The sequence below is a fragment of the Phytophthora cinnamomi genome, assembly GCF_018691715.1.
Source record: "Phytophthora cinnamomi strain GKB4 chromosome Unknown Contig87, whole genome shotgun sequence".
NCBI lineage: Eukaryota > Oomycota > Peronosporomycetes > Peronosporales > Peronosporaceae > Phytophthora > Phytophthora cinnamomi.
In genome coordinates this window covers 89,730-116,072 of record NW_027151020.1, presented here as the reverse complement: position 1 = coordinate 116,072, position 26,343 = coordinate 89,730, and the positions used below count along the sequence as shown (strand labels likewise).

The 26,343-nt window shown below is 53.4% G+C and overlaps 15 protein-coding genes across 15 annotated transcripts; 7 read left to right on the top strand and 8 right to left on the bottom strand.

Moving 5' to 3' along the window:
* Nucleotides 1-252: 252 nt before the first annotated feature.
* On the bottom strand, nt 253-662 carry IUM83_15353 (Lipoteichoic acid synthase YqgS; the record flags this gene model as incomplete). The annotated part of the gene is made up of 2 exons (XM_067940161.1): nt 253-312; nt 393-662. 2 exons carry the CDS (start codon nt 660-662, stop codon nt 253-255), a joined length of 330 nt encoding a protein of 109 aa, XP_067784635.1.
* Nucleotides 663-823: 161 nt separating this feature from the next.
* Nucleotides 824-2,093, top strand: IUM83_15352 (putative peroxisome assembly protein; the record flags this gene model as incomplete). The annotated part of the gene is made up of 5 exons (XM_067940160.1): nt 824-1,123; nt 1,190-1,510; nt 1,580-1,660; nt 1,740-1,951; nt 2,042-2,093. The coding sequence occupies 5 exons, from the start codon at nt 824-826 to the stop codon at nt 2,091-2,093; spliced, it is 966 nt and encodes a 321-aa protein (XP_067784634.1).
* Nucleotides 2,094-2,481: 388 nt separating this feature from the next.
* IUM83_15351 (histone H3) lies at nt 2,482-2,892 on the bottom strand (the record flags this gene model as incomplete). The annotated part of the gene is made up of 1 exon (XM_067940159.1): nt 2,482-2,892. The coding sequence occupies one exon, from the start codon at nt 2,890-2,892 to the stop codon at nt 2,482-2,484; it is 411 nt and encodes a 136-aa protein (XP_067784588.1).
* A 438-nt stretch (nt 2,893-3,330) lies between these two features.
* Nucleotides 3,331-3,642, top strand: IUM83_15350 (histone H4; the record flags this gene model as incomplete). Its single annotated transcript, XM_067940158.1, has 1 exon — nt 3,331-3,642. The coding sequence occupies one exon, from the start codon at nt 3,331-3,333 to the stop codon at nt 3,640-3,642; it is 312 nt and encodes a 103-aa protein (XP_067784660.1).
* A 274-nt stretch (nt 3,643-3,916) lies between these two features.
* Nucleotides 3,917-4,591, bottom strand: IUM83_15349 (uncharacterized protein; the record flags this gene model as incomplete). Its single annotated transcript, XM_067940157.1, has 1 exon — nt 3,917-4,591. The coding sequence occupies one exon, from the start codon at nt 4,589-4,591 to the stop codon at nt 3,917-3,919; it is 675 nt and encodes a 224-aa protein (XP_067784692.1).
* Nucleotides 4,592-8,743: 4,152 nt separating this feature from the next.
* On the top strand, nt 8,744-9,130 carry IUM83_15348 (uncharacterized protein; the record flags this gene model as incomplete). Its single annotated transcript, XM_067940156.1, has 2 exons — nt 8,744-8,842; nt 8,912-9,130. The coding sequence occupies 2 exons, from the start codon at nt 8,744-8,746 to the stop codon at nt 9,128-9,130; spliced, it is 318 nt and encodes a 105-aa protein (XP_067784699.1).
* A 189-nt stretch (nt 9,131-9,319) lies between these two features.
* On the bottom strand, nt 9,320-11,353 carry IUM83_15347 (putative replication protein A 70 kDa DNA-binding subunit; the record flags this gene model as incomplete). The annotated part of the gene is made up of 3 exons (XM_067940155.1): nt 9,320-11,005; nt 11,079-11,139; nt 11,220-11,353. 3 exons carry the CDS (start codon nt 11,351-11,353, stop codon nt 9,320-9,322), a joined length of 1,881 nt encoding a protein of 626 aa, XP_067784607.1.
* Nucleotides 11,354-11,508: 155 nt separating this feature from the next.
* Nucleotides 11,509-12,164, top strand: IUM83_15346 (thioredoxin-like protein 4b; the record flags this gene model as incomplete). The annotated part of the gene is made up of 4 exons (XM_067940154.1): nt 11,509-11,643; nt 11,703-11,854; nt 11,931-11,997; nt 12,066-12,164. 4 exons carry the CDS (start codon nt 11,509-11,511, stop codon nt 12,162-12,164), a joined length of 453 nt encoding a protein of 150 aa, XP_067784691.1.
* Nucleotides 12,165-12,199: 35 nt separating this feature from the next.
* IUM83_15345 (Tetratricopeptide repeat protein 16) lies at nt 12,200-14,010 on the bottom strand (the record flags this gene model as incomplete). The annotated part of the gene is made up of 3 exons (XM_067940153.1): nt 12,200-12,439; nt 12,525-12,806; nt 12,868-14,010. 3 exons carry the CDS (start codon nt 14,008-14,010, stop codon nt 12,200-12,202), a joined length of 1,665 nt encoding a protein of 554 aa, XP_067784697.1.
* Nucleotides 14,011-14,134: 124 nt separating this feature from the next.
* IUM83_15344 (putative cytoplasmic dynein light chain) lies at nt 14,135-14,410 on the top strand (the record flags this gene model as incomplete). The annotated part of the gene is made up of 1 exon (XM_067940152.1): nt 14,135-14,410. The coding sequence occupies one exon, from the start codon at nt 14,135-14,137 to the stop codon at nt 14,408-14,410; it is 276 nt and encodes a 91-aa protein (XP_067784698.1).
* A 144-nt stretch (nt 14,411-14,554) lies between these two features.
* IUM83_15343 (zinc carboxypeptidase family protein) lies at nt 14,555-16,182 on the top strand (the record flags this gene model as incomplete). The annotated part of the gene is made up of 3 exons (XM_067940151.1): nt 14,555-15,519; nt 15,574-15,784; nt 16,174-16,182. 3 exons carry the CDS (start codon nt 14,555-14,557, stop codon nt 16,180-16,182), a joined length of 1,185 nt encoding a protein of 394 aa, XP_067784694.1.
* A 1,498-nt stretch (nt 16,183-17,680) lies between these two features.
* On the bottom strand, nt 17,681-19,427 carry IUM83_15342 (putative transcription elongation factor SPT5; the record flags this gene model as incomplete). The annotated part of the gene is made up of 7 exons (XM_067940150.1): nt 17,681-18,106; nt 18,177-18,455; nt 18,540-18,626; nt 18,707-18,745; nt 18,827-18,863; nt 18,952-19,304; nt 19,383-19,427. 7 exons carry the CDS (start codon nt 19,425-19,427, stop codon nt 17,681-17,683), a joined length of 1,266 nt encoding a protein of 421 aa, XP_067784695.1.
* A 96-nt stretch (nt 19,428-19,523) lies between these two features.
* On the bottom strand, nt 19,524-20,060 carry IUM83_15341 (F-box/LRR-repeat protein 20; the record flags this gene model as incomplete). Its single annotated transcript, XM_067940149.1, has 1 exon — nt 19,524-20,060. The coding sequence occupies one exon, from the start codon at nt 20,058-20,060 to the stop codon at nt 19,524-19,526; it is 537 nt and encodes a 178-aa protein (XP_067784696.1).
* Nucleotides 20,061-21,349: 1,289 nt separating this feature from the next.
* IUM83_15340 (uncharacterized protein) lies at nt 21,350-21,741 on the top strand (the record flags this gene model as incomplete). The annotated part of the gene is made up of 3 exons (XM_067940148.1): nt 21,350-21,416; nt 21,470-21,512; nt 21,597-21,741. The coding sequence occupies 3 exons, from the start codon at nt 21,350-21,352 to the stop codon at nt 21,739-21,741; spliced, it is 255 nt and encodes an 84-aa protein (XP_067784690.1).
* A 2,950-nt stretch (nt 21,742-24,691) lies between these two features.
* On the bottom strand, nt 24,692-26,282 carry IUM83_15339 (Transcription elongation factor SPT5; the record flags this gene model as incomplete). Its single annotated transcript, XM_067940147.1, has 2 exons — nt 24,692-24,792; nt 24,854-26,282. The coding sequence occupies 2 exons, from the start codon at nt 26,280-26,282 to the stop codon at nt 24,692-24,694; spliced, it is 1,530 nt and encodes a 509-aa protein (XP_067784664.1).
* Between the last annotated feature and the right edge of the window lie 61 nt (nt 26,283-26,343).

The window sequence follows — 26,343 nt, the reverse complement described above, 5'->3', positions numbered from 1 at the left end:
CTCCATGCCTCCTCCTAACCGGCACGAGCGTATTCCTTCTATCGGAAGCCTGCTCGTCGAAGTGTGCTCGCAGGCGCACTGCAGTCATCAAAGGCGTGCTGCCGAAAAGCCCAACGCGTTCTCGAAGGGAGCGGTGCTGCATTGTTTAGATCGGGTGATCGACGCTTATCAGATAGTGAGGAAGTCCCACACTCGACATGTCGTCAGAGGTATTTATTGCATCTTAAGCTGTCGATAGCAAAACTGTAGTCATTACTCCAGTAGCCTAGCTTCCTTCTTACCAGTCTCAAGATTCACGCGGATATACAGACCCTGATCATAGTACCGTTAGTTGTCCTGTGAGGTCATGCTCATCACCTTGCCAACACAGCCAGCTTTAAAACTTTACTTACCGGCGGGATAGCTTGGTTAGGCAAAATATCTTGCCACTCGTTCGTCGGCACAAACTCAGGAGGCACATCGTGGTGCCCTTCGTCTTGTTCCATGAGTTGGCGGTGGCATCCTTGACCATTTGAGGCATCGCAGGCATCGTTTAGCTCTTCCTGGGCATTCGTTGAAAGCACCAGTGCCATGGAGTCTACACCCCGGATATGACCATGCTCTCGAGCTGCCGTCACCGCAGCAGACACCAGCAGCGCGAACGCTACTGCGTGGATCCTCATCCGTGCGCCTTTTCGCAAAGTGAATCCCAAGTCTCTACTGTATTGACATATTTTCATTTGCTTTTTGTATGCAGTCTTCAAGTACCGAAAGTAGCGAGTTAATTTCGGTACCCCGACGTTGCGTCAACCAGAACACAACCTCAAGCGCATCAAGGTCATCGATGCAGCCGCACGTGCAGGCAGCGGCGGCGGCGCTGCAGGAGAGCCGCGCGACAGCCCCCAAAGACGACGGTGACTCCAGCCTCTTGGTGCCGTACCAGTCGCTGCGCGGCCCGTCAAGCAACCTCCGCGTGAACAAGTGGGACGCGCTCATTCTGGACTCGGAGATCCTCGGGCTGCTCAAGACGCCCATGAAGAGCATGTTCAGCATGTTTGAGCCTGGGTTAGTGGACCGCATCAAGCCGGAGATCGACGCCGTCCTTGGGGCGCTGTTATTCGTCTTCACCACGGGCCTGGGGAGGGTACGGGACTGTTTTCCATTGACAAAGAATAGCTTCGAGTTTTCTAACTGTGGTGATGATACGCAGCCAACGCCAGGCATGAAGCTGGAGAACGTTCGGTACGCATCCCATCTGTTAACCCGACGACGTGTGGGCGCCTTCTTCTTGCTGTCGGTCGGGGTGCCGTACGTGTGGAAGCGCTTGTTTCGGTACCTCTCGTCCGCCCGGTGGACTGCCAGAGGAGCTGGCGACACGTTCGATGAACGAGAGTCTTCTCGAGAGCGGGTGCTGGCAGTGATGAAGAAACTAGAAACGCTCGTGATCACGTGCCAGTTTGTGAACCTGCTCGTTTTCTTGCGCAAGGGGACGTATCGCTCGCTGCCCGAGCGATGCCTGCGAATGAAAATGGTACGCCCCAACAGAGTAAACCTGGCATCGTTGTCGTGAAATCTGAGCGTGTGGTTTGTATTGATGCAGGAGAGTATTTCGCCATCGACAGCGCCGCGGTCGATCAACTTCGAGTACATGACCCGCCAATTGCTATGGGACGGATTGATGGTGCGTCATTGTATCTGAGGGTTTGTGAGCATAACTATTTGTGCGAGCAGGATTGACTGATATTCCCTGTGAGTCGCAGGAATTTGGCAACTTTGTCCTCCCGTTCTTAACATGGAGCAGCCTGCGCACGAGCTCGGCGTTGCAGGGAAGTTCACCTACAGCCGGTGCTCACTCCACGCAGTGCTGTCTCTGTGGCATCTCACCGCCGCAGACGCCGTACATCACGTCGTGCAAGCACGTGTACTGCTACTATTGCTTACAGACTGCGGTCGCTACGGAAGACGACTTTGCGTAAGTTTTCGCAGCGCTGGTTTCCCGCCTTTCAAATTGTTCTACAATGACTAACATGATATCGTGCACCGTGTTGTTGCCTTCTTGCAGATGTGCGGCCTGCGGCGTGAGGTTCGATTCGTCCCAACGGCTGCGAGCATAAATGTATGCATCCAGCTTTGCCGTATTGAAGATGAGCATGACTGCTGTAACTATCGGTAACAGAGATACAATTTCTTGGAGCATGACTCACGTGGCTTTAGCCTCGGATAGCGTGAAAAAAATTTTTGCAGCTAAAATCCACAAGTCCTACTACGTTGTGGTGTAAACAGACATTGAGGCTGCTCAGCCCTTTGAGCGATAGATCAAAATACATGAACCTATAACTACTAGCAGCATGTGCTGTGTTTCTTTGACAAAGGGTGGTGTTAAAAAACACCAGGATGAAAGGTTGGTCAGCTCATGAGAGCCAACGAATGAAGGACAAGCTCACCACACTAGTGTGTGAGCTCTAAGCGAACAGTTACTACTGACCGTGGACGGTAGACAACTTACGAGCGCTCGCCACGGATGCGGCGGGCCAGCTGAATGTCCTTGGGCATGATCGTGACACGCTTGGCGTGGATGGCGCACAGGTTGGTGTCCTCGAACAGACCCACGAGGTAAGCCTCGGCGGCCTCCTGCAGGGCGAGCACAGCCGAACCCTGGAAGCGCAGGTCGGTCTTGAAGTCCTGGGCGATCTCACGCACCAGACGCTGGAACGGCAGCTTGCGGATGAGCAGCTCCGTCGACTTCTGGTAGCGACGGATCTCACGCAGAGCGACCGTACCCGGGCGGTAACGGTGCGGCTTCTTCACGCCGCCCGTGGCAGGGGCCGACTTGCGGGCAGCCTTGGTGGCGAGCTGCTTGCGCGGGGCCTTGCCACCGGTGGACTTGCGAGCGGTCTGCTTGGTACGGGCCATGGTTGCTTAAGGGAAGCTTTGCTGGGCGGTCGAGTGTTGAGAGCTGAGCAAATTTGGGAATGAGGCTGTTCAAACGGCGGCGCCAAGTGTGTTGGAGACCCGGCGCCTGCGCCCAAAGTAGCCGCGGAGGCAAAGGGCTCCGCCAATCGTGAGCCCCGAGAGCTCCTTTTTGACCAGTGGTAGAGACGTATCACGCCGTTCCGCCAATCAGCGCACAGAACCGAAGACGTCGGTACCTCGGCCAATCAGCGGCGTGCGAGCGAGGACAGCGGAGACTGCGCGAAGGTCGCCCCAATGTGTCCCGAGGCTGCGCGCGCAAAAGAGGGCGGGAAAACAGGAGACGGCCGCTCCGATTTGAATCGCGGCGGCGCGGGCTCTCCAATCGGTCATTCTGCAATCTTCCAAGAAGCAAGCAACCAACCTACTAACTCAAGCAACATGTCTGGACGTGGCAAAGGCGGCAAGGGACTCGGCAAGGGCGGCGCTAAGCGTCACCGCAAGGTCCTTCGCGACAACATCCAGGGCATCACCAAGCCCGCCATCCGCCGTCTCGCACGCCGTGGCGGTGTGAAGCGTATCTCCGGCCTCATCTACGAGGAGACCCGCGGTGTCCTCAAGGTGTTCCTCGAGAACGTCATTCGCGACTCGGTGACCTACACGGAGCACGCTCGTCGCAAAACCGTGACGGCCATGGACGTCGTGTACGCCCTCAAGCGTCAGGGCCGCACCCTGTACGGCTTCGGCGGATAAGCGGATTGCCGCTAGCTGCCTTGGATTCCAGCAGAGCCTTTGGCTATTGGGTCCTACAACTCGCCTTCGGTTGGTTAGTAGCAGTACGGCCGCTCTAGTGTGAGCGGCTGGATTTGCTTAAGCCTTCGGAAGCTTTATACCTGGTGTTTTTTAACACCACCCTTTTCCAAAGAAACAAACGAAGAGAATGATGAGGTGAACAGATTTTAGTGCTGATCTCTCACAGCAGAGCGTGAAGCTTGAACCAAACCTGCTCCAGCATCGGAATTCGTTGCTATCCCCTACGTAGTCGCTGTTTCCGAGCCTGCTTGTGTTGCTGCGAGTAATACTCCGTCCTGGACTGGATGTCAGGCGTAATGGGCAAGTCCGTAACGGAGATTGCCAGGTCGTAACTCGTATCGACATCCCCCGCGCCAAAGACGCCAATGTGCAGCGCAATCCAGCGATTGCCGCCATCCTCGTCCTTGCGCGGGAAGCCGTCAAGGTACGTGAAGAGTTTCATGAGTTCGTTGCCGGGACGCTGGGCAATCCACGTGGAGTGGCCCATGCGCGGGTACTTGACCTCGCCGGAGAGATAGAGGTTAGCGTCGCCTCCCTCAGATACGTCGTCATCGTTGCACAGCAGCTCCACCGTAATGAGATGTTCGTGCTCGTGGCGAGCAACACACACGTGGTAGAAGTTGTAGCCGTCGGGCACCACCGTGCCGTTCACGGTCATATTGGGCCCCACGCGTGTGCCCAGTGCCAGTCCCCATTGCGCGATCGTCCCGTCAGATGCCAACTGGATCTCGTCCACCTCACACGCTGCATCGGCCGAAGGCTCCAGAGGTCCCTCTTCAAACGCTTCTTGCGAGAAGACATCGGTCGCCACTGCGAGCCCGATGCAGAGCGAGAGCACGCCTCCCCACATACGCAGTAGCAACAGCCAACGCGGCACCACTGCCGGCATTGCTCTCCGAAATAGCGGTTCTATTTTTCCACCAAAGATCGCCAAGCAGGTTGCATTGAACGCTAACAGGTATTAATACTGCTACATTATTAGAAACCACTTGTGGTCTTCGTAAAAATTGGAACAGCTACTGGTAACTTAATCTGGCCGAAAGCGAGCTACTCGCCAAACGCTTCAATTTGGACACCAGAGCGGAGCGCTAGAGCTGGTGGATCCCAGCTCACTTCTTGCGTCAGCAGGTTCACATAGTATACGTGGCCGGAGCTCGGGTCCACTGCCTGCCTGAACCTCTGCACCAATCGCGAGCTTAGTTCCTCCTTCGCTTTCTTCGCTCGGTAGAGACCTTGTAGCCGTGTCGCCGCCTCCTCTTCAGTCCACTGGCGATGTATCCTTGCTCTTGGAGCGTTGATCGCTGATATCAATGATTGCAACTTTTGCTGGCGAGTGCGGGGCGTGAACACATCCGAATTCGCCCCTCGCAACAACAGAGGCTTCTCCCACATCGTTTCCGCTGTGCGGGTGTTGTGGTAATAATACATGCCTTGTTCTGGGTCGTAGATCCGCTCGTAAACTGATCGGCACAGCCGAAGAAGGTTTTGAAAGCCTCTTTTCCGTCGGAACGCACGCTGTACCATGCACGCAGCTTTTTCTGGGGTTATCCGCTCCTCCCGTTCTTTCGTCTGACGCGTTCGCGGAGTGAACACGTCCGATTCCGCCCCACGCAGTAGCAACGGCTTATCCCATGTTGTCTCTTTCGTGCGGGTGTTATGGTAGTAATACAACCCCTGCTCCGGATCATAGATCCGCTCGTAAACTGCGCGACACATCTGAAGCAAATTCTGGAAGCCAGTCTTGCGCCGATACGCGCGCTGAACCATACATGCGGCGTCTTCCAGACTAAAGGGCTCGGTGCGCGCCATAGCAACTTTCTTTTTGCCTTGTTGAACTTGCGTGGATCTCAACTGCTCCTCCGATTCCTGCTGCAGTAGCTTGTAGCGTGTGCGAGGCGTTAGCAAGTCGTCGTCACTTACCCAACGGGGCTTCTCCCATTTTACTTCTTTTGTCTTCGTGTTGTGGTAGTAAAAGCTTTGAGTGCCAGCATCCCAAATCTTTTCGTAGACGGACGAAATCAATTTTCTCATGTAGCGTCGTGCAAAATGAGAGCGTGCCATCCGTTGCAGCGTCGTCGCAGCGTGCTTCTCCTCTTCCTCCCTTGAATCAAAAACGTTTTTTGCTTTTCTCCGCGTAATCACAGTCAGTGTCTCTCGCCCGAGCGCCATGGGTTTTGTCCATTGCGTCTCTTTAGAGTTTTTGTTGTAGTAGTAGGTTTGCCCAGTTGTCGGGTCTAGAAAGGAGGCATAGACATCACGAACCAGGGTCTTGAGCTGCTTTCGCGCTTTGCGGATTTTCCACATTGATTGGATTTTCACCAGGGCTTCCTCACGAGTTAGCGGCGGCTTCTGCTCTAGCTGATCATGAACTTGCTCCAACAAGTCTCGAAGAGTACCATAAATCCTCGCTGTAGTAGTGTACGCCTTCTTAAAATCGATCGAGTTGGAGGGACTCAGTGGTGTAGAACTTTCTCCGTCGAAACCAGGACGCTTAATTTTTTCGGACGAAGACGATTGTTGCATGAACGCTTGTGTATCGGCGAGCAGTAATTTGAGTTCAGCGGCATCCTGCTCGAGGTGATGTCTAAAGCAGCCAGGTTATAGATAAATTCAACCACGCAGTGCATTTAAACGTACCTCGTGATGTGAGATATCCATTCCTCTTCCTGGTTGGTGGCATCTAACATGAAACTCAGTGTGGGATCATCGCTTTAAAAGATTGACCAGCAAGCTCAGTACCTTTAATCGGCGTCCACGAATGCGGAACCCGATAGTCGGGATGTCGAGCAGCAAAGCAAGCGTCGCAATAGTACCCGTGTCGAGTCTCATCGAATCTTTGAGCACACTTCCCCAGATCAGTAACGTGAAGTCCGTGAAGTGAAAGAGAGTTCGTACTTGGCGCAGCTGTGACACTGTTTAGTAGCAAGAGCACCTCGGCAGTGGAAGTGGAAGCTGCATCGGCACTAATATCAGCGTCAAACATTGGATAAGTGATCAAGCCCAACGCTACGATCTATGTATGTGTTTTATTGGAATATGCACCGGTGGGAACTGTATCCCTTGGAATCGCCGAAGATGTGGACGCTTCTTCGCTGTGAGTTTGCTTTCGGGAGCGGATCCATCTCGGGCTCTGAAACTGGCGATAACTTCGTGTCGGTTGATCGCTGACTGTGTCAACGTGACTGCTTGAGCGCTCACGCGCGGATCACCGAGACCGACTGGCCACTCAGGGTATGATTCGGAGGTGTTCATGTCGTTTATCCACTGCCGTGGCTGAAGCTGCATCAAATGCTTGCACTACCGTGACGGTAGTACCGTTGCCAGGAAGGCGATCAAGGCTATTTCTGCCACCACCACACCTAGCAGTAATTGTGTCTCGTTCTTTCGGCTCATTTCGAGTCGACACGAGGGATATTTGCTTGCAAGAACGTTTGATCCATGCGCGTGCTGATCGTAAATGCCTTCCCTGCCTCTAGTAAGCGCGGGCGTGAACGATTTGAGCAATTCCGACGCCATGTCATGAGAGTGGTGAGAGAGCTGCAGACAGCTGAAGTCACACGGGTTGAAGTCGTGGTAAGGACGACAAACTGTGTTGCAAGTAAAGAGTAATTTGGTTGTAACCTAATTGCTGCCACAGGAGAAGCATCGTAGTAATCTTGACTCATTCCTGTTTGAGCTCCACTCCGAGTTTGCTGATCCGCACAATATCACTAACTTCGACCAACTTGATTTCGTATTCGTGGATGGCGACGCAAATTCGAGCCCATGGGCACCAAACATGCGCAAACTCGCATTGCTAACCAAAATGTGCATGATGACGGGGAAGTGTTTTTTCGGTAGTGGCATTGGCGCATCACTTTTAGCCTTCTCCTGCTCCACGGGCGGCGAGCATTTGCGTGTCGTAAACAACGATGGAAAAGGAAGTTTGCTCGATAAACTGCAGGATGTCCCCCCACCCCCACCAAACTCGAGCCCAATGGGATTTGTATCGCCTCGTGGTGGAGACAACAACGTGCTGCTCGATATTAAAAGTGGAGACTTTTTCGTGTTTGCCGAGAAAAACCACAGCTGGATACCAAAAGGTAATACAGGCCTTGTACTCCATTCAAGCGACAGTGCTCGCTGTTACGGGGCTCGACCTAACTCTGCTCGCGCTGGAGGAAAGAAAACGAACATTGGTCAAATAAGCCAGCCCCTTTTCCTTGCCAAACGTGGTGAGTTGCGCTGTTGTATTCGCCTTGAAGTTGCGAACCAACATCCTGTAATAACGGCGATATTCCCAAGGCAGCGGGAGTTGGTTCTGAACTGCAAGAGCAAGTGGGATCTTGATGAGGAGATTGCGAGTACAGGTGGCAACAAATATCGCGTTCTGATCGATAGCAGTCGCGGCCCGATGCTAGTGGAGTTTGGAAATTGTTTCGGATCACATTTTGAATTAGCGAGTGAGTATCCGGAAACGCTAGCACTGTTGCGTGGTTTTACATTGACGAAGTATGACGAACTTAAGGTGCATGCACACATCGACCGTAGTTATGTCTCGGCCATCAGTGGGTCTGCCAAGTTAAAACAAAGACTTGCTTTAGCACAAACTAAACACGTTGGGCCTACTCGAACAGAAGCAAACGTAGACGCCCATAGCAGCATACACCTTGTAGAAGGCCACGAAGGAATCGGTGTTGGTCGAACGTCGCCTAAGCGCTGCCGTCCGGTTTCAGCAGGCCCGTATCGGTCAAAGCCACACGAGGCGATATTGAGACGCATCCATACATCAAGATCAACGTATCCATCAACTCCCGAAAACCATTTAATGCAACCACCAACCCACGGTCTTGGAAGTCTACTCGAAAGTAAACCCTCTGCAGTACAGTCTGCAAGAACCGACCGTCAGAGAAACAGTGATAGGGAGAAAAAGGAACTCCGCCCAGAGACGGACGAGTTGTTGTCAGATGCACAATACCAAGCCAAACCACCTCGAGTTGTGCGCGTTCCCCAAAAGAATGAGCTGGAAAAACCTTACTGCGCACAGCATCGCTTCGTAAAGATGAGCAAGGAAGAGAAATCACTCGTGAGTGGTTACTACTCGGTTGTGAACGATGCACCCTACACAAGTGCATACGAGCAGGAAGCTGTCGCTAACCAGGTACGAGCACTTAAGCTAAACGGTTGTCTTGATGTGAGTGTATAACATGTTTAATTTACATGGATGCAGCGGAGCAAGCTGAGGTGGATGGGTGGGCCATTCCGAACTGTTATCGGAAAAGCGTCTACGCATGTCGTACCGAAAGCTAGCATCTTCATCGAAGACCACTTTGTGCAGAAGAATATCCCATTCTACATAACCCAGCGGCGACAACTCGACCCTGATGAGGCTAGCAGACCCCCACCGCCTCAACAGCACCGAGTTCGCCAGAAAACGCGAGGGAAATAGGCACTTATCTGTAGGTACATGTTAACGTCCAACATAGGAAAATAGTAGCCGGTAAAACACGAATTCATAAAGTTACTGCCACAGTCGGTGCTGCCTATTCGGGTTCACTGGAGACAGAGCACAACAAAGTGCTAAATTGCTGGGGCTTCGCCTACGCTCGTTCTTGCAACCTTTTTCTCGGGTAGTCGATTAATTGTACTGAGCAATAGCTTGGAGCAAGTCCTTCGACTCTTGCACGAAGTTGACAGGCTCCAGGTTCACAACGCCGGCCTTCACTCTGAGCTCTTCCTGTACGTTCTCGGCCTTCACGCGAAGCCGGCACACGTACTGCTTGAACAGAGCTTCCTTGAAAGTTGACTCGTAGAGCGTCGGGTTCGTGTCACGCAGCTCTCCGATTTCATCTGCAGTGCGGCCGTTCATCACCACTTTGCCTTGGTCATTGAAGCACGTCGTCCACGTGCTTCCAGTGTGGTCCAGCATAACCACTGACAGGATGTAGCGGTTTTCACACGTACTGTAGGAAGTCTGACACTTCTCGCACGTGTAATTCTGAGCCACATCAGCCACAACCTTCTTCTGACACTTGGGGCAAGCCTGGTAGTATACGCCCGTATCGTGCTTGATGAAGTTCACCGTTCCTTTCACTGTGATGTAATCGGGTTTCTGGCCAAAGCCCAGTTGCTTGCCCTTGATATCATTGATGACTGCACGCTCCGCAAAGGTTCCAAGGGAGCCACCTCCGAAGCCGCCGCCACCAGAACTAAGTGACTTGGTTTGAGCGGCATTGCCACCGTTAGAAAACCAGTTAACAAGGTGACCAGCTTCAGGGATTGTCGGGTTGACCGTGAAACTTGAGCTCATCAACGTGCCGATCGATCGACCGTTGTAGTCACTCACACGACAGCCCTTAATGGCCACGACTTGGTTCAGCCAGCTGGAGCAATCCTCCTTGGCGCGTTCATTCCACATAGTGCACTTGATCTCGGCGTTCGAGTCGTCCACAAGTGAAATGTCGCGCTTGAACAGCTGCTTGCCTGCCTTTGACGTGATCTCATTCACTTGACCCACATCGCGAACGACACCAATGACATCCACGTTTGAATCAGCCGGCACACTTTCAATTTCGGCGATCTTCTTGAACGTGTAGTGCATCTGAGAGATCTGACCGTCCTCCGGAGCTGGCGAGATGTCCGAGTGCTGGTCGAACGTCACCTCGTAGTCGTTGTCCACAGATGAGAAGCGGCGGTTGGCCATTTTAACCTTTCCACCAGCGAAGTAGAAGACGCCACCAGGGCGCAGAGTCTCGTAGAACTTGTCGACACCATCATTGAAGAAGGTCGCACGGATTTCGCCACCCTTGGCGTCCAAAAGATCCACGCTGAAGAGCTTGCCAGAGCCGCGCGCATTGGTCCAGTTCTTAATCGGCGCGCGGTTGGTCACTCGCGCCTTGATGGTCCAGCGTCCACCCGCGTACGGGTTCAGACTCTGGATGTCCGACAGGCGGATGTTCGGGTCTTGACGCACGACGGGGCCGCGGTTGTAAGCCGACGGAGCAGGCTTCGCGGGCGGCGCGTAGCTCGAGGGGGCAGCAGGCGGCTGGTTGTACTGGTTGACAGGAGCCGCAGGCTGCTGGTACGACGCCTGAGCAGGCGCAGCAGGTCTCGCACCGAGAGAAGCTGCAGGCGGCGCCGAGGCAGCAGGAATGGACGCTCCCTTGGAGCCTTCAATGTTCTGCGGGGACCCAATGCGGTCGAAGGCCGGCACAATGTCGCCGATGCTCAGCACGATGAGGATGCGACGGCCCTGCACTTCGTTGCCCAGATAGTCCTTGAGCTGCAGCACGTAGTTTGTCTTGAGGCTCTCGTTCTCCATCATCTGAGAAGGCACAAAGGGTCGGGACATGTTAGCGTTCCAGAATCTCAATCGTTCGGTAGGGCGCTGGCCGTACCGGGGCCAGCTGCGTCGCGAGCATGCCGCTGATGTAGGACGTTCCGTCGGACAGCACGATGCTGCGCATACACAGAAGCAAGGAGAAGGTCAGTGAGGCCGTCGCTCTCCATCAGCAGGCCAAAACTCCCTCGTCTCGTACCGGTATCGGTCGCCACCCGCGCCGCTGGCCGGCTTGATCTTCTTGGTGTCGATGATCTGCAGCCACGGCTCGAAGCCGTCGGGCGTCTGCTTGTTGTAGAGCATCGACACGGCGTTGGGCGTGAGGTTCACCATGGTCTCTCGCTTGCGGGGGTGAGTGGACTCGGATGTGACGCGGCCCGAGGACGCTTTTGGTATCATTTGGCGCCAAAACTCTCGCACTTATGCGGAGACTATGTGTACCACAAACTAAATTTCGGACCGAAAATAAGTCAATCCGAAAACAACCCATGGCCTCGCTGCTGCTCGAGCACCTCGCGAGCAAGGCGGCGGTGGACGGCGCCATTCGCGGCACCAAGGACCGCGTGCTGGTGCTGCGCTTCGGCCGCGCCTCGGACGCTGTGTGTCTGCAGCAGGATGACATTGTGCGTGGCGCGAGAGAAGCGGATTTGGCCGCCGTGTCTGACGGTGGCAACTGCTGCAGCTGGCCAGGTGCGAGCGCGAGCTGTCCAAGATGGCGCGACTGTGCCTCGTGGAGGCGGAGCAGGTGCCCATCTACTGCCAGTACTTCGACATCACCCTTATCCCCGCTACCATCTTTTTTGTCAATGGCCAGCACATGAAAGTGGACTACGGGTGCGTCTTGCACAGGGTTGCATCGCTTTGCTGCTTCATGCTGACGGATAAACACCTTGTCTCCCAACTGACGCAGCACGCCGGACCACACCAAATTCATCGGAGCTTTCCGAACAAAACAAGACTTCATCGACCTCGTGGAGGTGCGTTGTCAGGGTGCCAGCTGTCATTGAAGGATCGGTCTGACAAGCTACTCGCCATCTTTGAGCAGGTTATTTATCGCGGTGCAAAGCACGGCAAGTCGATTGTAAGCTGTCCGATCGAGAAGTCGCGCATACCGCAGTACGAACTCATTTATAAAGACATCTAAAGCTACGTAGTATCGGTTTTCATGCTGCGAGTGGCTCACTTGAGTATATTCATGCTGGGAGGAGGCACTACCGGTCGATTGTTGAACAGATCCTGCACACGCTGGTTCGTCTTCTTGAAGGTTTTACGCGCATCGTCAACGTAAGCTTGTAGCTCTTGTGAGCGTCGTTGTTGTGGCGAGCGTGGTCGCGGCGATGCAATTGCTTTTGAGGGACCTAGATGGCGTTGGTTGCTGGTTGCCGATAACGGTGCTACATTATACTGCTGGAGTTTTGTCTGCAGTGAAAAGAACAGGAATGAGAGTCACAGTCAGATTGGACAGATCGGATTTCTTCGCGGGAAGCAATGAACGTAAACCTACCAAGGTTTCTGTATCGTTCGGATTGAGTCGCAGCGCTTGTTGATAGTCGGCGCAAGCCGCTTGGTGTTTTTCGAGATATCTCGCAGCGTCTCCTCTTCGCACATAGTACGATGGAACGTTTGGATCCTGCTCGACGGCATGTCCAAACTCCAGCTCTGCCTTGTCGAATGAAGCTCGGTTGAACAACTCCACCCCAAACTGGTAGTGCACGAGAGCAACTCGTGATTGGATATTTTGATCTCCGGGAAGCAATTCCAACGCGTGATGGTAGTCTGCCAATGCCTGCACGATGACAACCAGTAAGTTACTCTACTAATCTGATGCCAACGGTTATACCACGCACCGCTTGAAAGTTGCCGAGCCCTCGATACGCGTCACCACGATTAAGAAAGTATTGCGGGCTAGCAAATTGCTCGCGAAAGAGGTCTGCCAACTCCATCTGCCCCCTGATGGCTTGATTCATGGCATTTACAGCAAGCTGGTACGACTTTTGGTGCAGAAAGCGAATCCCGATGTCATTGAGAATGAGGCTGCGCTGCTTAATAATGTCACGGTACTGAGGCGATGTATCCCGCCCCGGATTCAGGCGCAGCTCTGGAATATGTCCAGGATGCTCCTGAGTTTGCACGGTGTGTAGCAAGTCTCTTTTGTGACGGTGGCAGCTAAGAGCCTTCTCTGTGTCTCGTAATGCCATGTGATACTCTCCCAGCTCCCGATACGCCGATGCACGCAGCAAATAGAGCTTCGTCTCCTCAGGCGTGATTTCTGTGGCTCTGGAGAGATTTTGAATCGCATCTTCAAATTGATGACCCATCAGCTCTGTGCGGGCCTGCTCGTATATAGCCTGGGACTCTTTGAGCAAACGCTGCTCGTGTCCAAGCACTTCTGGATGATGCGGTTGCAGGAGAGCTGCCTTGTGGATATCTGCGGTGGCTTTCTCTTGCATATGCAGTCGCCAGTGTAGATTAGCTCGAAGCACAAAGTACTCGACGTCACGGCTGTTAAGGCAGATACAATGGTCCACATCCAGAACAGCCTTCTCAAAGCAACCAGCCTCAATATTCGCTATCGCTCGATGTAGCCAATAAACTTCGTCAAGAGCGTTCAGCTGAATAGCCTCATTGAGATAGCCCAACACGACGTTTGGTGATTCTCCCAGAGACAGCAACGAGTACGCGTGGAGGTCCAACAAAGCCGCGAGTTGGTCCTTGATGCGCTGTGGTGGGTCGGGGTCAATAGCAAATAGTCTCCGATAATTTGCAATCGCTGACTTGACATCGCAAAGCTTCCAGTATACTTGTGCGCGCTTGGCATAAAGCTGGGTGCATTCTGGGCGCAAGAAGATGGCCTTGGTTAGGCACTGGAGTGCTCCATCCAGGTCGCCGGCAGCTATGCGCATGTCGGCTTCTTCCTCTTTTTGCCGTGACGCCTCAGTTGGTGTCACGTCCGTGGTCGAGGCATGTGTACTCGAGCTCGAAATTTCCATGATGCGTCGATAGCCCTCGCTCAATCTAACTGCTGGCCGTAGAATGTTCACCAAATCGAGAGCAGCGGCGAAGGGTCGGAAGCTCACTGCCAAGCGAGATATCCAAACACGAAGGCCGGACGCGATGGGGACACAAGTGAAGCCCGTGGTGAAGACATCGACGATGGAGCAAGAACTGCAGGACGAGGTGATCGCTGTTGCGCAGGTTGCTATGAGCACGGAGACGAACGAGCAGGAGATCGCGGCGAAGGTTAAGCAGCACTTCGAGCAGAAATACCATGGACTTCTATGGCACTGCTGCGTCGGGCGCAACGTCGCGTGCTACGTCACACACGAGCAGTCCAAGTTCCTGTACTTCTACATCGGTCAGATGGCAGTGGTGCTCTTCGCCACCGCCTAAGCATAGCATCGCAAGTGATCTCCAGGTGCTTAAATATGGAGGTGACGGCACGACAGGCATAAACTATTTTCAATACGAACTGCATTGCGTTCATCCATCGGTGATCCGAGGGGTCTCCACGTTATCGAAGTGGTCGCCTTCTGCATGAGCTTAAAGCTGTACGCCGAAATCCCGTACAAACTTGTGCGAAAGCGCTCGCACGGTCCTGTGCTGAGCACGCCACCACCACTCCCGCTCATTGCGCTTTCGCCGGATGATGAGTGGGAAGAGTTCGACACTGCCACACAGACCGGCTTCGGCTATGCCTTGCCATATTTGTCAGCGCTCGACGAGCCAGACGCACACAAACATACCGAGCGAGGTTCCATCGCCGTGTTCCCGGAAGTCCCCCGGCGATCCCGACTACTAAGTGAATACATGACGAACAATGAGTTTTTCCAATCACCACGCCACGGATTCGGACTTGAGACTCGGCTCATTTACAAGCGCAACAAGGAGCTTGAGAGCGGCTCGACTGCGCTATTTGCCAGCATGAATCGCCCCGACGAAATCGGCTTCAGCGCTACGTTTGAAAGTGGTAATTTGGACCGAGCGTATCGAATTTTCGGACGCCGATATGCGCCCAGCCACGACCTTCTCATGCTACGGAGCTCGCAGTCATCATCCGATTCCAAAACAGCAACCAAGTCCTCGAACGAACCCGTCCTGGCGTCCGTACCTAAAGCACCTCCATCACAAGCATCAACCATGCCGTTCCCGTTCTTTGTTGATGTTGATTCTGAATACGATCTGTACGCGGATACTGACATAAATACGCTTGGTCATGTCCAGTGGTACTTCTTTCGGGTTACTGTTCCGTCGACCTTACTTCTCCAAATTCGAGAACGTGGAGCCACATCGTTGAAAGTCCGCTTCAATATTAGAAATATGCTCAAGAAAACGAGTCTGTACACGGACGGAATGCTCCCTGCTGTTTACATCGAAAGTCCGAGCCCCGTCAAGTGCGGTTGGCACCACTCAGGTGTCAACGTCTGCTACTTCAAGAATACGGACACCTATCGGCATCGTCGAACGGGGAAAGTACGAAACTACTACACGCTCTCCTTCGTGTATGAAATTCCAGTTCAGTCACCATCGTCTCCTACGGCAGCGCAGGCTCAAAGCTTGTTCGATGACAGGCCATTCGTTGTGTATTTTGCGCATTGCTACCCATATACCTACACACGGCTTCAGCGCTTCATGCTCTCTATGCAAAAAGACCCGGAGAGGAGAAATACGTTCAAGCGACGTGTAATGTGCAAAACCATCGCCGGAAACAACTGCGACTTGCTTACCATCACCGACTTTAGTCAAGACGATGAAAAGGACCAAAGTGTACGCCGGCGAACAGCCATCGTAATCACAGCTCGAGTTCATCCTGGAGAAAGCAACAGCAGCTTTGTTATGCACGGAATACTGGAATTCCTCACCGGGAGCTCGCTTGAGGCGCGCTTTCTGCGCCATCACTTCGTGTTCAAGATCGTTCCGATGCTGAACCCCGACGGGGTAGTACACGGCAACTATCGTTGTTCACTCGCTGGCACAGATCTCAATCGACGATGGCTTAGGCCTTCGACTGAGTTGCATCCAACGATCTTTGCCACCAAGAACATGCTTCTCTCTGTCTGTAAAATCCGCCCGGTAAGTCTTTACTGCGATCTCCACGGCCACAGCCGCAAGAAAAATATTTTTCTTTACGGTTGTCGCCCATTTAACCCTGGTAGCCGAACTGAGGCTGCACGTGTTCGCCTCTTTCCGCATATCTTATGCAAAACTAGTGACTGTACGCGTGGGGGATTCTACAGCTTTGGTGATTGCACATTCTCCATCAATGCATCCAAGAAGAGTACTGGCCGCGTTGTCGTGTGGAACGAGATGCAGGTTCTTCACAGTTTTACGCTTGAGGCGTCTTTCTTTGGCGTTGACACTACCATTCAAAATTCTCAACTGCAAACTGCACCACATGGCCGCGTTCGCCTTGACTTCGATATCACTGAGCAGCTGAGTCCATCTCTTCGCCATTTTACCCCCGCAGATCTCCACATGGCGGGAATCAAGTTCTGCCACGCACTGCTTCCGTTTTCTCAAGTACTAATGTTGCAGCGTGCTAACAATTTAACCCTGCCGGCGACTCCGAAGCTCCCTAGCACTCCTCCAAAATCGGCAAGAGTAGAGCAAGACGAACTTTCAGGGTGCCCCCAGCAGCGCGTATCGGATTTTGAGCCTCCAATTCCAGTCAAATGCTTTGGACCTATAAACAGTGTCAACGATTTCACTAGCAACAGTAAAATCCGCCTAGCACCTCTTCAAGCATCTCTTGTCCTTCCCAAAGAGCAAGATGGACCGATGTCGTGGATGGAGCCGCAGCGGCCAGCTTCGCCACCCCTCGACCCTGTCCCGCTTGGTCGAGGAACGGAAAACAGCGACTCGTTTTCGTTCGGCTTCCCCCCTGAATTTGACCAGCTCTTCTCTGGAGAAGATGCATCTATGCTTTCATTGCTTGACCACGATGATTTGATAAGAGAAATTGAAGCAGCCCTTCCAGATAACTTCCAAGATAATTCAGAGGAGGACGGATCGATATGCTCCGAATCAGACCCCTCTGGGGATACTACGGAGGACGAAGACAAGGAAGACCAACAGAAAACCCCACAAAAAACTGTTGTGGAAACGCCATCCATCGAAACAGAGCATACCAAGCTGGCAGAACCTGTTCTTACAAGAAACCGACCACCTCGGGTGACAAGGCACCTTTCTGAGCCCCGATTGTAAGTGTGCCCCCCCCCCCAGAATATAAAGAAGCTGATCGCCATTTTCTGTTGATCCGTATCTGGCTAGGCTTGAAGCAATCGTACCAAAGCAAGCACCTTCTCAACAAGACGCCCCTCGCGCCGGATCTGCTATGATTCGGGTGAAGCCAAGCATGCCTATAGCGCCCAAATCTGCTCCTTCGCTGGCCCCTCTTCGAAAGGAAACACCGGCGCAACGGATTGTAGTGTGCCAAAACATGCCTTACGACCGTAACCGAGAAATCGCTGCAATGCACCTGCACGCTGTTCAGAGGCGCTCAAAAACGAAGCGAAATATCCGTCAAGCTACGTTAGAGGTGGACGAGAGCTAGAGCATTATCTCACGCTAAAGTGTCTATCATGTCAAATGAGGCTGTTATTGTGGTTTGCTGCTATCTGTAACAATCGCGTCAAGTAGAACGATGTCTATTGTTTTTCTCATTTAGACTACGTCAGCTTTATTTCCATTCATATCCATCTCGTCCATATTCAATAGAGGTTGTGGCCGCCGACGCATTGGTGCCAATTTCAGTTCTTCCTTTTGTTGGGTTGGGGAAAAATCATCATCATCAGTGAGGAATCCTCGAGTACTGTTCGCACTGCTACTGCTTTCCACACGTTCGCGCTTATCAAAGTGCTGGTTTGTGGCAGCGTTTCTGTGGGCTGGCGATCTCTGCACACGCGGCAAGTTCTGCCACGCACCCTCATCAATTCGGCGAATCAGCTGGAACTGGTCTACCTTTTTGATCTTGAATACAAGCACCGCGGTGACGTAAATGAGGACAACGTTTATCCATAATAGCATCAGACTGCCCACAGCAATTTCGTAGAATACGAGTTTTTGTTCTTCCCCGATGACATCATCTGTCTATTCATGCAGAAAAGGCAATAAATTAGTCCCACTCAACATAAGAAAACGCCAAGCTGAAGTAACGCACCACAAAGTATTGACCGATCATGACATAAGAAAAGCAGATCCCGCAGTTCACAGTGGGTGGGAGTAGTGCCGCCGCAATGGCAACTCCGACAACAGAGGAAATGTTTGCATTCGACTCTGCAAGCGCAACACCTGTTCCCGAAAGGGCAGCGACAATTGCACCAAACAACAATTGGATTGCTTGGCCTCGCTCACGCATTTCGCCCGTAGGCCAATTTAAGGCCACCGCGTATGGACTCAGAAATGCTCCAATCATTATACCCAGCAGGAACGTAATCGTCTGGATGGTGATGGGGAGGGGGCAGAAGGCGTTAACTCTGGCACCGACACACAGCAAAATAGGTCGTTTCTTGTATATACGTACCAAAGCGAAGAGTTCGTTCACCATTCCGTTAATGAAAAGGTTTTTGTCGCGAAGAACAAACCCAAAAGCGCAGCCAAGGATAGGGCCCTAGCAACATCAAACCAGCCACCGTCACATCGATATATATCCTCAACAAAGTTTTATGAGCCAACAAAGCCGCAGCCTACCATCATCGGTGAGAGCAGCATCGACGCAACGACGTAGGTCTGTCAAGCGTTCAGGCCAACGTTAGGTCCCCATTCACCTTACAATTCAAACATACAATAAGCAACGCAAATGATACCCACCCCAGAGTCTCCAGCCAGACCAATTCCAGCGATCGAACTGAGTGTCACAACAACAGACCAAAGTGGAAGTCCAATTAAGCACGCATATCCCGTGAGAGCAGCCAACGACCCCTTCCACGACTTACGAGGAGATCAGCAGCATCACCACAGAGTCCCGAGAGAGCGTGGAATTAGCTTCGATGTGCGCGTACATCTCAGCCACTGGCACCGCCGTGCCCACATCCGTGTTGCGCTCGAGGATGCGACCAACATTTCGCTTTTTGTTCTTGTTGCGGTTGCGCTGGCGCATGGTGGTGCCCGGCGTGAGCGACATGACGTCGCAGAAGCCGAACTGCACGCCTACGCCCATACGCTGCAGCTTGTTGAGGATCGCCTGCATCTCCCCGTCCTCCACGCGGAACGTTACGATGGACGACGTGCGCGCCTCCACACTTGTCACGTTGTCCAGCTTGAGCTCATCTTGCAGGACGGACACGACCTGTTGGGGCAACACGAACGTAAGCGCGAAAAATATACTAAGGGGGAGAGGGGGCAAGGCGGGCGGAAGGGCACGTGCCTTGCCGTGCTGCTCATTGGGCAGCGTGAGCTGGAAGAGCTTCATCGTTCGACGCCTCCGAGCCTTTGTGGGGTCACGAATATGTGATGTACATTAAATTTGCGCTAAGTACGAACAAGCGCAAAGTGACTTCAACATGCCTTAATCCTCGTCCCCCTCACTTTCTTGCTCAGAGTCTTCTTCCTCTTCCTCTTCCGAATCCTCGGTGTCTCCTTCATCTCCGCTGTCACCTTGGTCTCCATCGTTACTTTGCGATTCGTCATCGACAACGACAGCCTCTTCACTCCCCGCTTCTTTCTCCCCTTCCACCTGTATCTCACCATCGGCAGCAGAGCCAGCAACATCAACAGGCATCTCCTCTGCTGAAGCAAACGCGGTCTCATCATAGTCAAGATAGTCCGCTACGCTGTACCAGTATCCCTCGTTTTGCTTGGATTGCACCATTTGCAAATCCAGCGGCCGCCCACGCACGTGACCAAAGACGTACGCGCTCAATGAGTACCATTGCTGGGTAATCGCGTCCTGCACTTGGAAATGGTTTTCAGTCGTGAACACGTCCGCCCACTCCTGCTCACATTGTGATGATCCACCACTTCCATCATCGTACGGGTCGTACATAAGCAAAAACATATCGCTGGGCTCGTGGTAGGCTCGAATGCTACCGCTCCGCCAACACATGCGCCGCGGGTCGAATCGCTGAAAGTACACCCCAATGAAGACCGCAGCACGAAGCGCCCGTTTTGACGTATCTAGCATAGGAGCCATGCACCAGCAATGCCCATTGAAAAGCTGGACGCGTGACGAATCTGCATGGAAAACACTCAACCACTCGTGATCACCGTCGTCGTAGTCGATGCGGTGCCGATCCTTTTTCCAGTTGTAGCGTGTCACGCGGCCGTCAAACCAGCGTTGCTCGAGCGGCCATAATACACGGCAAGGCATTTCAAGGATAGTTTTCTCGCGTGCGTGGTCATTTGGCCGCATGTAAACTCGCTCGTTTCGAGAAGGGGAAAACCAAAATTGATCTCCGTACTCATCCTCAAAGTCGCGCCAGTCGTCATCGCTCTCGGGCTCCGAAGCCGAATCGCGATTCGCGAGATCTTTTGCCTTGCGTAGAATTTCCGCCTGTTGAGTTCGAGCAACCGCATCTTCATTCAGGGCACTTTCTTGCAGGTGCATCAGCATTACGTCAAGGTGTAGCTGCCTGGGGTCGGGCTCTGAGTATCTCCGCCACGCGCGTTGGATAACGCGTGCTGCGCGCAATCGTGTTTGAGAGCAGACACGCTCATATCTCGCCTGTCTTCGACCAAAGTATCCACGCACACCAGCATTAATGCGGCTAGCAGCCGCATGTTGGTGCGCCTCTCGGGTTGACGCTTCTGCACGCAGTCGAACCAATTCGTTCCGGCGACTTCTATGGCCACGCCAGTTGCTTTGCAATTTGACTGCAAGCCGCTCAAGTTCTCGGGTCTCTTCTTGTTGCCGTGCAATAGCTGCTTGCAGTTGACGATACGCCCGACGTGCAGCCCGAGTTCGATACAGCCGTTGCAGTGTCACTGCAGCATCGTGTTGCTCCTTTCGACGTCTTTGGTTCAAAGTCATTAGATCCTCAAAGCGTGAACGACCAAACCTTGCACGGTAATTTTCCTGCAAACGAGTTGCGGCGGCTTCACGCTGCAGGAGACTTTGCTCGAGACGGTATCGCTCCATGGATTTACGCACCAATACAAAATGCCGTCGCGTCCAATAACCACGGTATGCAGCTTGAACTTTGATGGCGTAGACAGACCAAATGCTAAGCCTTTGCTCCTCATGCTGAGAACGCGCAAAGGCTGCTCGGCCCAGCATACCACGCACTAAGCTTTGAATCCGCACAGAACTGCGATTTATAAGCTTCGTACGTTCCACACGGTAGTTAATCTCGCGTCTTAGACGCCAGGACATATAGAATCGTCGAATTTTGCGGCATGCTGGGATTTGCACCATCGTTTCACGCCACGAAGCCGCAACACATCGGCCCACATACCCACGAAAGTAGGCCTGGAGGCGTAGTGCAGCTGATTCACGAATTGTTTGCTCCTGAACAGAGTACTTTATCTGCAATCCATCCACACGCGGCTCCAGTCCTCGGTACGTGCGTGCTCTTTGAACAAATGGCATGTTCTCGGCTAATGTCCTTATGCCGGTGTCCGTTATGTCTTGACACCCCGTCAGGTTCAGTGTCTGCAAGGCTGGACACGCTGTAGCAACTGGCGCTAGGATGTCCTCACGCATGTGCAAGCAACCCTCCAGATTCAGCGACTGCAATAAAGGTGTTCCTGGCACCATTGTTAAAAGTCCGGCTGATGACATCCCGTAGCATCCGCTAAGATTAAGAGTTCGCAATTTTGCACCGTGCTTTCCGATATGCCCGAGCGTCGAGTTGGTGAGTTGGTGGCATCGCTTCAGACTGAGAACACGCAGTGACTTACATCCCCGAATTATGTGCAGGATACCAGCATCTGAGATCCGCGCCAGTCCTTCCAGATTCAAGAACTGCAGTGCTTGGCAACCCCCACCGAGTGCTGATAGACCACGGTCACAGATGGCGACTGTGTAAGATACGTCTAGGGAGAGCAACCGATGGCACCGAGTACGAGAACCTTGTGGCCCCAACGCGCCACCGATCCACCCCAATGCATCATCGGTTAGTGCTCCACAACGTGAGAGATTTAGGCGGGTTAGCGAAGTATTGCAACACGAGATGAATTCGCGCACACCTTCACTCAAAAGCTGAGGGCACGATGAAAAGTCGAGCGCATCTAGCCGTTCGATGCCTGTGGCCAGCACCTGAAGCATTGGCACCGACAACGTTGTGCACGAACAGTCTAACTGGCGCAGGTTTTCACCAACAACATGCACGAGAGATCGCAATCCAACCTACACGTACATTTACATATACAGTAGTGGCGTTAATGGGCAAACTCGCAATATCGTAATAAACTCGAGCGCGTACAGGAGTAAAGCCCTTGCATCCTGGGAGTATAAGCAGCGAATACCCAGCCGCTCGGTTAGCCCGAAGTTGGTGCGCCAATTCTGTGAGCAGGACGTCATTAAGCTCTTCAGTGTAAGGCCGAAGGTCGAGTACATCAGGATCCCGCTGCTGCTGCATTTTCAGGATGACTGTTGCACGATCTGCCACCAACATTGCAGCGTGGTGGGCTGCAAGTCGCTTCGCTTCCAACTCGCTTTGGCTCTCGACATAAGGCGCCGCATTATTTCCATGGGCGAGAGCGCCCTTGACATTAGCAGGATGCCTAGGCTTGGTGCGCACACCCGCTGAGGATGAGAGATGGAGCTCATGAGGTTTGCGGAGCGATACTGACGGCATCAGTAAGTAGTCCTTTCTTAGGACTGGTGTCTGGTCATGAGCGCGTCGTTTCACAGTTGCATATTAGGGGACTCCAGTTCGATTCAAACAGTATTGAACAAGTGAACAAGCAGTGGAGGCGTGTTAGTTTGTCAGTACTGATGGGCGGCAGCGTCTGTCTGTCTGCGCGTCGTATATGCTTGTCTGTTGCCTGCTTCCATCCATGCCTAGTAGTCTTATTGCGCAATCTTGGCCAGCGATGCGATTGCGTAAATCTTAATCTCAGAGCCACCGTCGACCTTGACAATACCGTCCGAGGCATCGGTACCGATCAGCGAGCCCCTAGTGCCCGCCTCATCTCCCGACAGAATGATCACCGTGTCCTGTTTCTCGGGAACAACCGGCCGGACGTCGTTGAGCGACACAGTAATTACACGCCCGTCTACATCGATCGAGCATGAGCCCCCGTTCACACTGGTAATGGCGCCCACGCTCCCGTTGTGTTCACCAGCGATCACTTCAACCTCCACACCCTTCATCTTCCAAGTCACCTCGCCGTTTGCAGGACCGCCTGCAGAATCGCCCATGTCCTGGTTGAAGGCAGGTGTCATAGGAACACCATTGCCGCCCATCATGCCTGGCGTCGCGGCAGGTGTTGCAGCCGAGTTCATGCGACCCATGGGAGTTGCCACACCAAAGCCTGGAGTCATCGGATTGTGGTTGTAGCCCGGAGTATTGATGCCAGGTGTCACGGGGTTAAGGCCAGGAGTCATAGCCGACAAACCCGGCGTCGTAGGGTTAAAGCCTGGAGTCATAGGCTCCATTCCCATGGGTTCGTGCCCCATGCCCGGCGTAGCAGCAGATAAATGTGCCGGTGTTGTAGGGTTCAAGCCCGGTGTCGTCGGGTTTAGACCAGGCGTCGTCGGGTTATGGCCCATTATGTACGCTGGCGTTCTCGGCTGTAGGCCGGGTGTCGTCGGGTTCAGGCCAGGAGTCGTCGGGTTGGCTGCTGGGGTCACCGGCATCATGCCATCTCGTGTCGGGGAACGCGGAGCCATCGGCGTCGTTGGGTTCGAATACCGGCTGCTCGACATATCACTTGAGGGCGCGGTGGGTTCAAGTGGTGTACCAAAACTAGTAGCGTGGGTAATATCCTTCTCTTGGTTCATTTGCGTCTCCAACAGGGCGTCGTCATTCGCAACGTTCCAAGCCTCGCCGGCACGGCCAGACGATTGTGGAGTGCCCATACCACGGTGTAGTGGCGTAGCCATAGGTGTCATCGCACTGCCATGGAGCGGCGTCTGCGACGGCAGAGGTGTAGCACCAGTCATTGGAGTGCCAGCGTAGCGAGGCTTGTCCACCACACCACCATCGCGCGTACCAGCCACCGAAATGTGCAATCGATCAATATCCACGATTTTGGCCTTGCAATGGATCTCGACCTTGACTTTTTGGTCGCTTTCATCGACCACAATACCGATGTATCCTTTCCAACGACCTTTCTTCACCTTCACAGTCTGACCGATCAACTCTGACTCGCGCTGGTTCCTGCCTCCACGCTGATTTTGCTGACGCATACCCGCGTCCATGCGAGGCACAGTCGAATTTGAAATCATGTCCGAGCGCGCCTTGCTGCCAGACAGGATCACACCACGCGCGCGCGTTACGAAAATACCCGAATTCGTCGTGATGCGGTTGTTGTGAATAAAGAGGTAGGTCCGGTAGATGTGTTTTACCGTGCCGCTGTGACCGGAGAAGGGTCCTTCCACCACGTTAACCATTTCGCCAACGCTGACGTGGTTGTGTTTTTTGTCCAGTGCGGCTGTTGTGCGTGAAGATACAATCTTACGCTGTACTTCTTGATCCGAGATGTTCCGAGACTGACCATTCTGACATAGTACTGTAAAGCCTTCACGTCCAACATGCGTAATCACGCCCACATCGCCGTGTGCGAGCGCAACTAGGTCATAAAGCTCTTTCCCCTTGTACGAGTCAAGTCCGTGGGAGATTTCTGCTGACTCTTGCAAATCGCGAACACGAACTTGAATCTCACGTGCCATACTGTCCACCAGAACAATGGCCACGGGAGCACCTTCACTGTCATCCACTGCCACAACTGTACCCGTCTCACCTGAGTACATGCCAGACACCACCTTAATGTGATCTCCCACCTTCACGTACTTCATAAGCTGCTTCAGCTGGAAGTCTAGGATAGTGTCCTTGATTTCTTCATGAAGAGGCATAACACGAACAGTGTCGTTGGCAGTGTTGGTACTAAGCACAACACCCATGAGGTTGATCAGGTCGCCCTCGATAACGCGCACTGTATCGCCCTTTGTCAGATCAACCTTGTTCTTCCAATCATCAGCTTCCACCGAGGCAAGCATTTCCTCGGCGCTGTGTTCACCATCTTCTCCAGCGACCGACGAGAAACGATTAATTTCATCTAGTGTCGGATTCACGTCCTCTGTGGTCAGCATGGTGGCAATGTTGACCTCTTTGATGAGGAAGCCTTCCTGGTAGAAATCGTTATCAAATGTATCCATCATTTCTCCTGTCGAGGGGTACCGACGGCGGGCCACATCTGCACCGGGGACCATGTTCGCGTGGAACAACTTTTGCGGCGGACGTTGCCCCTTTTTGTACTTGGGTTGTTCACCACCCGCTAGCACAATCGGGTCGAGACGAGGGATCATTTTCACCACTGCACGAGCACCGTTGTCCAGAATCTCGATAACCTTACACAGATCGCCCTTATACAGCCCCGCGCGCTTCATTCGCGCCCAAGCGCCAGCCACCAGCGGCTTTCTCTTAGTCTGGACGTTGAGGACGGACGTCATTTCGTGGATAGGCACCAGCTTCATTGACCATTGTTGCACGTCGCGCAGACCGTTGAGACAATCCTTCGCGTGCGGTTCGCGCTCAGCTTCCACGTAGATGAAACCCTTCGAGTTGGAGGCCACCACAGACTTGACCATGAGTGGTTCTCCACGGCGCGCAAATTCGATGAACTTGTTCATGAGCGCCACTACCAGGTGCTGCTCGCGACCGGGCTTGCACTTGAACACCCACATGCGCGGGTCCTGGATGGACGGCAGCAGGGACTGCTGCGCCACTTCGCTCTGGATGACGTCGCCTCCCTCCTCATCGCCGTCGTACTGCTTGCGGCTCTGCTGGTGGCGCTTCTTGATGCGGTTCACAATAGCCTCGGCGCTCTCCGACTCGTCGAACTGCGTGCGGTCCTGCGGCTCGTAGCGATACGAATGTCCGGCCTCGACCTCCTCCGCCATCTGGCGCTCGGAGCGGTAGAAATCATCGTCGTCGTCCTCCTCCTCTTCCTCGTCTTCGTCCACGTCGGCCTCCTCCTCAATGAACTTGTTGACGGGCTTGCGGCGCTTCTTGGGCTTGGGCTTGCTGTCTGCGGCCTTGCGCTTCTTCACGGGCGTCTCCTCTTCCTCGTCCTCCTCGTCCTCCTCCTCCGGGATCTCGTCTTCCGAGGCGTCCTCGTCCTCCGACAGGTTGCGGTCCAGCTCCTCTTCGCTCGACGACATGGCAGCTAGCGACGTGAGCTCTTGGTTCGTTCTGGCGCGCCGAGCTTGTGCGTTCGGTTTC